The 11,360-nt window shown below is 40.4% G+C and overlaps 1 protein-coding gene across 1 annotated transcript; it reads left to right on the top strand.

The window, feature by feature from the left end:
- Nucleotides 1-742: 742 nt before the first annotated feature.
- LOC118363834 (helix-loop-helix protein 2-like) lies at nt 743-3,722 on the top strand. Its single transcript, XM_035745101.2, has 2 exons — nt 743-1,349; nt 2,101-3,722. Exon 2 carries the CDS (start codon nt 2,129-2,131, stop codon nt 2,510-2,512), a length of 384 nt encoding a protein of 127 aa, XP_035600994.1. The 5' UTR covers nt 743-1,349; nt 2,101-2,128; the 3' UTR covers nt 2,513-3,722.
- Nucleotides 3,723-11,360: the final 7,638 nt, after the last annotated feature.

Genomic DNA, 11,360 nt, shown 5'->3' with positions numbered 1-11,360 from the left:
AAAATACATTTAACCAAAACCAAAAACGAAAAGAACAAGAGCAGGATACGCTGTAGATCTAGTATGTCCATATGCCTCGGTCTGATGTGGAAGGGAAACTGTAGACCATTCCATCTGCCGACACCAGGGGGGCGATGTTAGAATCTGGGTTCTATGTCTATGATTGGAATAGAGGTGGCCCTGTCTTTCATAGTAGAACAGTCTAATGGTCAGAAATCGGACTTGAGTTGTCGAAATAAAAACCGAGTTGGAAATATGGACCAAATAGCAAAAATTTGATTTTATGAATTCATGTTAGACTTCTAATGAAGAATCTCTTGCTCTGAACGTCACGTTTTTTTTGGCATGTTTCAACCTCAATGTATTATAATGATTTAAGGCCTTATAGTAGTTTCAGTCTCGAAGTGAACTAACTGGCCTAATACATCACATTTTATAATGTGAACCAACCTAACTGGTTGTTTCAATAAAATAGTTATTTTTTCGTTGATTTGCTTATATATTAATTTAATTAAAAATAGGCCGATTTTTCTTTTTTATTAATCTGGAGGGGAAAAAAATCTAAATGTTTAAAGTCCTTATTATCCATTATCGTACTCATCTCTGGTTCCTCTTTGCCCACTATCCCCAGAGGGACTACTGGAGGGCTGAGGGGCGTGAGTAGAGAGAGGGAGGTGAGAGGGAGTGGGCGGTGTTAGACAATACCATTCCTCAAATATATTCCATCCCTCCGTTTCTCAAGTAAGCCTTTATTAGTTGGGATCGTTTGGATCTTATCTCTCATATAAGCCGCGTGCTGGACCCGATAACGTTCGGAACACACAGAAGTGGAAAGGAAGGGATTATCTTTCGGCTTTTCAATGCACTGACTGTTGGCACACCGTGCACAAGGGCCTTTCTTATCACGGTCATCTCCATCAAGAAGAACGGACAAATATCTGCACTTTCAGCGAGATCTTATCGACACAATAATCTATTGTTTCCAGCTGGGTGTTCACAAGGCACAAGATTTTTTATCTTCAGAAATATTTACCACATAAATCGTTACCTATACTATCAACTATACTATCATCTTCCCAACGAAGTGATATACCACAACTTGAAATTAGATGGTTCTGAGATAAACAACATTTTATGTTTGATTCGACTGTTCAAAATCTCAAAAAGTAAAAAGCTATTCATTGCATAAGGCTGTCAACAGTAGGCTATAATTCCTGTAATGAATTGGACTAAATAAGATGGTTTGTGAAAAATCCCAAAGGGAAGCACAGAGTTAATTTGGAGTTGGAGTTTACTCCAACAGCTATCAAGAATCATCAGACAGTTGTGTCTCTCAACTGTTTGTCAAGGTAAGTGTCCAATTAACGAGTGGGCCTAAGAAAAAAGAAAATATATATATGAGGTACTGCCCGTTTCTTTATTAGACCTGTATTACAGATTTACAACAAAATACACAGCTCGTATTTATCCATTGCATTGTTGATACAACAACATTTTGTGTGGCCCAATTCAATGTACAGCAGATGTCAACAATTGTATCCTTCTTTCGTTGTTGGTCCATCCTGTCAAGTCATACTGCTCGAAGCCAAGCAGATGTGTTCATCTCACTGTGACAGATGGACGACTTGGAATATGGAATATGTTCATTTGAATAGCATGGTTTCTCTCAATATTTACCACAATTTGCTTTAATATTCTGAAAAATGCTATGTTTGCTGCAAAACAAATCATAAGAACTGACACATAAGTGAAAAGAAAATGGCCTATATTTAATATTTAATGCTCTATAACAAAAATCATTGTATAATAAATTATGCATTGGAAAAAAATAGAAGTACAAAAACCTATTACAATTTACAGTGTTCCCATCACTGTCTGTTGCTTTTGCAATTTCCATTAAGACTATCACATTTCTAAGTCTTTGGCACTTGATCTCAAATTATCTATTTTATGATTATGGTCTGCCTATCATCTACCCCCTGTGACAGGTCATAACAAGACATCTATGCAAAAACTACTCCCAATCATAATATTGAACGAAAAAGTATTATTGCGTTCACAACATTATACTTAATAAATCAATAATATCTCTCTCTCCAGCTCTTTTTGGATACGAACTGAAAAACATATGAAAAGACTGAAAATGATGCTGAGTCCAGACCAAGCTGATTCCGACCTCGGATGGGGACAATCCGACGCAGAGTCGGTGCTCAACGACCTCAAGGTCGGGTGCCTGTCCGACGAACCGATAGAGGGGGAGGGGAAGACGAGGTCGCTGGCACAACCGACCCTCAGCAGGGAGGAGAAGAGACGGAGGAGACGTGCTACGGCCAAGTACCGCTCGGCCCACGCCACGCGCGAGAGGATCCGCGTGGAAGCGTTCAATGTGGCCTTCGCTGAACTGAGAAAGTTGCTGCCAACCCTTCCCCCTGACAAGAAACTCTCCAAGATCGAGATCCTCAGACTTGCAATATGCTATATCTCCTATCTCAATCACGTTCTGGATGTCTAGTTGAAATTAGTGAGTTACATTTTCAAATGGGAGAATTGGACAAGGAGAATGGAGGGACCAGAAAGAAATATGGGTGACATGTCACTTATGAAATCGGGGATACATGAAAGTTGCCAGAAAGTACAAAAAAGAAAGGGGAGGAAGGGGGGGGGGGAGTCTGCAGCCTACAGCCTACTTATCCATGATTTTGAAGAAAATGCCTGTTTGGTATTGCGTTTTGGTAAAGCTGGGTAACCCAGATGAACGAAAGAATGGATGTAAACGGAATGATATAGCTGCTTTATAGACATAGCATAGTTGATGTTTCCATAAAGGAGAACAAGTTCAAATGCATTAATGCATTAGTGCCACTTATGACGCGTACAAATGTGACCTTCTTCATTGTTATTTAAGTTTATGGAATTATTTATTTAAATGTGTTAATATTGAAGGTTCTCTTATTTATTTATGTTTATAATAGACTAACGTATTTTATATAAATGTCCATTATTTGTATCATTGTATACATGTATATTTGAAGCTGTGATGATGAACTTCGAAAATGATGTTGTTGCTCTTCAAATGGCACTTTCTGTTTTTGTATTATACGTTTTTTTTTTATTGAATTAGTACGTTAAGTGTAATATACTTTTATTCATGTAATGTCTATTGTCTATCAGGCAACGATAAGCACTTAATCATGTTGGGTTAAGTAAACTCATAAAACGTCAAAAACTTCGTTTAGTTCCCTTAAGTGTAAAGGGGAAGGAAGTTAATCAAAACTGAACAATACACTGAAAACGAATTAGCCCACTAAAGAAAAACATCCACGAAATTTGAATTCGACTAACCGGATATAAAAAGCAAAAATCTAATCGAATGACATCGTTTGTGTTGATATCACTTTACAATTCAGAGGCAAACCTCTTTTGCTGTGACCAAAAATCATTTCAAAATATTCTGATTTCTATTAAATGTTTTTATTTCCTTAAAAGCTCGAGGTGTTTATTTATCTATCTGTCTCTGCTTTGTATCTCAAAAAACATAATAAGTAATTTTATAGCGAAGAAAAACATATCTTCTATCCAAAGATTTTTTGTCTCTTCAGGGTTGTGTACTTGTTGCTTTATGCAGATATTTTGTAGTAGAGTTATTGTGACAGCTGATTTTTAATGAACGCATTTTTTATATTTTCCGGTGGTGTTTTTTGATTAAAAAAGGGAAAGAAATACATGGTATTGAGGCTTTTCTGTTTTAATTGACATTTTATTGAGACTAAAACTGAGAATAATTACTTGGGAGTCTCCTTTCCAAAAATAGTCACACAATGTTGAAAATTAGTCGGCCAGTTGCTCAGGGGGGAAAATCCCTTGCATAATGATTGGAGTAATATGAATGAAATGCAGTGGCCTTGATAAAAAAAAATGATTTCAATATTTAAACAGCAGCTGTCATCCTGGAGGAAAAGCTCGATGGTAGCCGAGCCTATTACACTTCCGAAATTATCTTGATTGACAGGCCTCTATATCCCCCAATGATAGGCATATACAGTATTAATAAATGACGTCGGTGTGAGCCTATATCCCGCTGCTTTGAAACTGTTTACACACACACGATGTAGGTAGTGGTCAAGCAAGCAAAGAGAGCATATAGCCTATATGTGATTTTTTTCTCTCCTGTGCATGTATTCTGTGCTGCTCTGTGCTCCTCGCTAGCTCCTGGCTGAAAGGCGCTCTCCCCAGAGAGGGGGCAGGTGTTACTCCAGACGAGCCAAGACAACCAAATTACTGGCCGTCTGGCACCTCCCGTGGGAAAGAGAGAGGGAGAGGGGATGGAGGAGAGATGGAAATTTATGAGCGAGCAAGCACATTCATGTAATATTGCCAAATATGAGCAAAGATTTGTATTTATTTCTGATGTATTGCCATCAATTCTGCTAAGGATTGTGGTCTAATAATGTAGGCCAATGCATTAGCTTAAGGTAGTGCAATTGCATTATTTAGGTTAGGTCAGGCGCAACATTTGCACATGGTGTTTTTGCGCTTAAATCGGATAATATGCACTAAACAAACGAATAAAGGAATATACAAAAGTAAATAAATATCTGTGATATGAACATTAAATATGTATGTCGACAAACCCTAGGCGATTTGTACGAGAATAATTCGTTGAGGTGAGCGGGGGTATCTCTTTGGTCAATATTATTAACAGTGATCGGGTGAAAACGAATGGAGAATTTTGTGCAAGTCACTGGGCACCTTACATCATTTTGATGCTATATGATTTACTTGCATTATGAACACCTTTAAGATTAGAGATGTTTTCTGCCTTCAGAAGATGATTAATTCACAATAAACTAAAGCAGAGAAATTACATGTAGGCCTAGCCCTTATTCATTACCTCAATTCTATTACATAACATTTAACCACCCACTGGACCGACGTCCACTTCAGCCTTGTGAGGAACATGTCCAGACGCTCAAGCGCTTCCTAAATGCTCTGCCTAAACGCGAATACCACTAGCACGCTGAACAGTTTCGGAAACATTTTAAACAAAACTTTTATGTAAGCGAGAAATAATTTTCAATTACAAAATATACACTTCCTGTATGCAGTTTAGGAAAGTTGCACCCGACCGCACTTCCAGCCCTCCAATTTCTGCTTCAAATGTCTGCAAAGGAGCATAAATGGGGAGGAAGTTTCCTACCTTGGCTGGGGGCTGTGCAAACTTTCTAAACTGCTTATTTGAAATATTCTTTCTCCCTGATGTGAAAGTTATGTATTGCAAGCGAGAATTATTACTGTTTCTTAACGTTAAAACAGAGCGTTGGGATTGAAGTTCATTGATCCAGCTGTGGTCCATACGTTCAATTGAGAACTCATAGGTATACCCCCTCTGATTGTGTCATGTTCTGATTTATTGTTCACATTTATTGCATATTTTACAGAGTTCCAATACATATGAAGTGTATTCCATAAGCATTTTCCTCTGATGGTAAGAACATTATCCTTTCTCCTCTCACTTGTGTTAACACTTCCTGGTTACCTTTGCACCATGTGACCAGTGACCCCATAACCCCAATGTGAGAATGCCCCTAGTGTACAAAACAAGTTAAAAAAACAACAACATCCCTGTACAGAAAACATTTACACATCACATGAAATGAGCACATAAGAAGGACAAAATGGCTCCTACAACACCATGGCAGACTCATTAATAACCTGCATAGGCTCATTCATGAATGGTTGGAGGCATCTCCATATTGGTTTAGAGCAGGTGTGTCACGTGTACTGATGACCCATAAACCCTATGATCTCTCTCTCAGGGCATCTATGGAACCAAGGGAAATGTCAAAGGGAAGATCTCAATTCCATACCTCCTAACGTCCTCTCTCATCTCCTTCTGGAAGACCTTCTCCTCCAATGGCTTTTGAGAAGGAGACGAGGAAAGAGGAGAAAGGATGCCAGGAGTAAATCTTCCCAAAGGCCCTTTACATGGGCAACTTGACGTAAAGCACCACACTGTATACTGGGATCGTGGACCTTTGAGACAGAGAAATAAAACAGCTTGGTCCCTTCCCATCATGCCTCACTTCCTCCTCCAACATCTCCTCTTCTTCCTCCTCTTCTTCTTCTTCCTCCCCCTCATCCACGTCCTTGTCACTATCCTCAGGTGGCTGCTGTAATAAGGGGTGGTGGGGCCTTGCTTCGTATCTCTTTATCTGGGGAGAAGTGAGGGAAATGGGTTTTTGTCATGTCCAAGGTCTCTCCTAGTCTTGTAATCAGAAAGGCTCTATACTTGCAGAAAGATGTCCTTGGAATACAGTATGTCTGTCTGTCAGTCAGTCAAAGCTTCTTATGCACTGGCCCTTTATCATTTCTCTAATTGCTTTCTCCTACATTTGACCTCACATAAACCAGCCTTCCTTGGATTACTAATTCAATTGCTGGTAGACTATTAAACAGTTCCTTGAATGAATCCCTCTTGTTGTTTCTTTAGCAACATTAACATTCTCTAAATGGTATTTAATTCAACATACCGTGTTCAATTTGGATTGGCTGGCCCTTGTACAATGGAGAGTATTTCATACTATACATGCTTTAGATTGCCTGCCATAGTCTCCCAACAGAGATATTTCACATGGTGAATATATTCTCTTCAACCCCAGATAGTAAACCAACCAGCTTCATTCTGGCCAACCTTCGCCTTAAGACTCCTGCTCAAGCATATTAAGTAGACAGTCCATCTGTACTTGCATTAACTGTAAGACCGATTGTGTTCCCTTCCCCATCCCAAAAGGTTCTGTTGCACCGCCATCGGTCCCCTTCAATTTATTCTTTACAAACTCATGAGAGGGGAGAACCCAACAGGCAGGCAGACAGACAGCCACGGCCCAAACCGCTGTGGGCAGTGAACAGACTGCGAGTGTGACCGGTGCATATGTGTTTGTGTGTGAGAAAGAGCCCTATTGCTTCCCCCTTTTCACCGTGGATTATGTCATGGCGGAGGCCAACAAGTGACCATATGTCAGGAAGTGTGCAGACGGCCTGGGATGACTATGACCATTATCAACATTTGGCCGTCCTCTCCCGTTCATCATTCAGGTAGACTCCTTTAAAGCCTGGAGTAGGAGACACACACATTCTTTCCTTCTAAGGGCCTTGATAGCTTTGTGTGAATTTGCTAGGGACAAAACAAATATGACAACAAACAGCCAGCCATATGTTCCCTGTGTGAGGAATAGAGGAACAGCATTTGAGGGTTTTGTACCTCTGTTTTGAATCCTTTACCTTTTTTCTCTCCACTCTGGATATTGTAACAATTATCAATGTTCAAGGCACCCCCCCCCCTCCACTCCTGCTTCCTCCTCTCCTCTTCTCGACCATCCCCATCGGCGGTGTGTGTTGTGAAGTGTGTGTGGGTCCTTTTAAGCAGCGAGCAGCACACAGCAGGACAAAGGCAGGTCCATGTGTTGAAATGCGACCCACGGGATGGGACGCATTATCCCTGCGCACTTCACCAGCAGGGTCCCAGGGCTCGAGCTGGCTCGTGGCCCTTTGTCTCCAAACAGATGGAAACGGGCAGAGAGGCGAAGAGGAGAGGAGGAGGAGAGACACGGGAAGAGATGAATGGAAACGGGGAGGGTGAAAAAAAAGCGAGTCAGTCTGTTCTCATTAACTCTGGGTATTGAAGGCGTCGCGGACCTCACAATGCGTCAGCAGCCCTGGATAGTCCCGCTGTCATTCAGACTCACGCTCCTACCATCTGTACAGTGGACATGTCATAAGGTGTGTGTGCAATGCATACATTATCCAATACTACACGTCCCAATCTGGCACGTTAATATGCCACATTCATGAGCTTTGAATTTGTTTACGATTTGTTTTCCAATTGTTGTGTATTTGATGTTTCCAGCTTTAAAAGGAGAAACAATACTTTGATTATTTCTGACCACTAATAAAGCTTTTTCAGTCCTGGTAGTGCATCTGAGGCATTTGAAATAGAAATGTGAAATGTTCAATCTAAAATGACATGGAGGATCGAAAAACGAGAAAAAAAACGAGAAAAGCATAGATGTATCTCATTATACTTTTTCTTGCTCTTGCCCGCACACATGCCCAGACCAATAAAAAAGGAGCACAACCATTTTTCACATTTTGATGGTTCAGCAGGCAAACTAAATTCAAAATACGCAAATACAAAATAATTTGTCAAAAACACACTGAATGAAATTGCAGTGAGAATATCTCATTTAGGTAAAAGACGATTTGTAGAATCCAAGTCAGCCCAAATAACATCCTTGTTGATGTGTGTTCGTGTGTGTGTGTGTGTGTGTGTGTGTGTGTGGTCTCATAAACTGCATCTCTTTTCACTTCGTCTTCCTTTTACATGCTTTAATTTCTCTTTTTTCTTTTTAACAAAATCCCTAAACTCATAAACTGTGTGTCTTCGGGGAGGGATCCATCCATCTTCTGGACACTAAATTTAATGATCTCATGGGCCCACCTTGCATGCTCAATAGAGACCATCTGCACGCGACGCTTACCTTCATGAATAAAAGCAAAATCTGATATTGGGTGCTGTGACTCACACCACACGCGTGCCTAGTTAAATGCGAGAGCTTGCCTCGCACACCCATAGAACTGTCTAATCAGATTCACTGCTTTCACTCAAAATGATTGATTGGTGAGGGGACGGGTCTCTTTTGTCAACTTGTGCTGTCCTATTTAATGAAGTAATGCTTACTTGAGAACATCAAGAAAATGTTGTTTGCAAACTTGCAATGATAATAAATAGCCAATATAGCTTGGTTGTACTGTTAGCCAGTGTTTCGAATTAGCTGAAGATGGTCTGTAGGATTATGTTTTTAAATTCAAAAACATTGCAAAATATGACACAAAAATATGTTCATTATCAGTGTAAAACTACATGTTATTTATCCATTCTTGTCAGCATAAAACGAAAACATTATCTCAAACCCCAATATATTTGAAAAACAACAACATAACGTGGTCTCGGTATCCCAATGGCAATTCACAAAAGCACAACAGCTTGTGCAGCGCTGCACGTTATACTGTAATGAAACTGTACTACTCTTATATGGCCAGAGCGGGGCGCACTAACCTTAAAATCAGAGAAAACCCCATGCTCAATTTAATGTTCTGTTATAATGAGGTGTCCAGGCTATTGACCAAACATGTCATATAGTCTCAGGGATTGACCTTAAACTAATATGCGGCAGGTAGCCTAGTGGTTACGATCTTTGGTCCAATAACTGAAAGGTCGCTGGTTTAAATCCCAGAACCAACTAGGTGAAAAATCTGTCTGTATTCTTGAGCAGGGCACTTAACCATGATTTCTCCTGTAAATTGCTCTGGATAAGACTGTCTGCTAAATGATGTAACTGTGTGATGAGTGAGTTTTAGGAGCATCCTGGTAGTCTTATGCCGCCTTGTTGTCACCTCATGTTTCTGTCAACATACAGGTAAATAACCCTGATGATCCACTTTTATCAACCTCACCATTCATTGAACCTTAGAATGAGATTATGTACTTGTTAGTTCAACCTCCTTTCCCCAGCCTCTGTGTTTGCATGGCCCTCAGTGGGGAGGGACAGAAATGAAGGGTCAGGGGGTCATGTCCTGGTCATGACCTTTATTCTCTGCTGAGGGGAGGAGGTATTTTTGGAGGTGGGGGGCTGAAGAGGCCAAAATACACATGCTGTCATCACATGATGTCATCTCCCTGCTCAGCAGCTTTGTTGTGTTAGATTTTTTAAAAATATTTGTAGTATAAATGAATAATACACTAAACCCGTTTGGAACAGTTCCTAGTATTTCCTGTTCCACGCATCTGGGTGGGGGAGAGGTGAAATAATTGAGAATCGATTGGTCTTCAGAGCAGACTCCTTGCCAATGAGGTGCTCTGAGGGTATTTTGCAGACTGACACATCATTGACATCATCTGACCTCGACTGGCATAGAGGCTCTGGAGGTCTGAGGGGGAAAAAAACAACACATTATTTACATTCCACCTTTAAGAGCCAGCGCTAAGGCGTCACTGAGCTCTTTGTTGTCTTTGACTGACTGCACCATGTGTCAAGGTTCTGTATTTATTTTCTTAGTCAACCTTGTGTTCTGTTTTGTTGTGTTCTTGAACGTAGCTCTGTCTTTCATTTTTGTTCATTGATTTCACCTGTGTTAGTTACTCACCTGGTCTCATCAGCTCCTTATTTAGTTCAGTTCATTCTGTTTGTACCTTTGTGAGGTATTGTTCATTTTGACTCTACTAAGCCTTTTCCTAGCTTGTTTGTGAGAACCAGTTATAGCCTTCAGTCCTAGTTTTGATTCACCTGCCTGTTTGCCTACCTGTGTATGACCATTGCCTGCCTGTGACCACGATTCCTGCCTTCTGCGAAGGCGAAATAAACATGTTGCGCACTGCTCGTGAATCTACAACTTGAGTATTCATTACACCCTACAATATCTCTCTAAGGTCCGATGGACTGCACTGATAAAACATGATGCTAATCTCTCATCTGCTTTGTTCATGTTGCAATGAGATAAACCATGATGGTACTCAAGCAAGAGGATGGCACTTTATATTAGAGGATACATTTCATTATTCTAGAATCTATATAATGGGATAAGCCTGGTGAATGCACCGCCCACAACCACAGGGCTCTCCAGAGGGTAGCGCTGTCTGCACAACGCATCCCCGGGGGCAAACTACCTGCCCTCCAGGACACCTACAGCATCCTATGTCCCAGGAAGGCCAAAAAGATAATTGAGGACAACATCCACCCGAGCCACTGCCTGTTCACCCCACTACCATCCAGAAGGCGAGGTCATTACAGGTGCATCAAAGCAGGGACTGAGAGACTGAAAAACAGTTTCTAATCTCAAGGCCATCAGACTGTGAAACAGCCATCACTAGCACAGAGAGGCTGCTGCCTACTTACAGACTTGAAATCATTGGCCACTTTAATAAATGGAACACTAGTCACTTTAATAATGCCACTTTAATGTTTACATATCTTGCATTACTCATCTCATATTTATATACTGTCTTCTATACTATCTACAAACTAAATTGCACAACTATGCCGCTCTGTCATTGCTCATCCATATATTTATATATTCTTATTCCATTCATTTACTTACATTTGTGAGTATTAGCTATCTGTTGTGGAATTGTTAGATGTCACTTTTTAGATATTGCTGCACTGTCGGAACTAGACAGCACAAGCATTTCGCTACACTGGCAATTAATATCTGCTAACCATGTGAATGTGACCAATAAAATTTGATTTGAATGTTCATATTCAGATTAATAAATTAGAGTTAGGCTAAGTGCATATATGAGTTAA

Source organism: Oncorhynchus keta, chromosome 30 (assembly GCF_023373465.1).
Source record: "Oncorhynchus keta strain PuntledgeMale-10-30-2019 chromosome 30, Oket_V2, whole genome shotgun sequence".
Taxonomy (NCBI): Eukaryota; Metazoa; Chordata; class Actinopteri; order Salmoniformes; family Salmonidae; genus Oncorhynchus; species Oncorhynchus keta.
The sequence above is the reverse complement of the archived record's forward strand: the minus strand, read 5'-3'. Positions and strand labels throughout refer to the sequence as shown.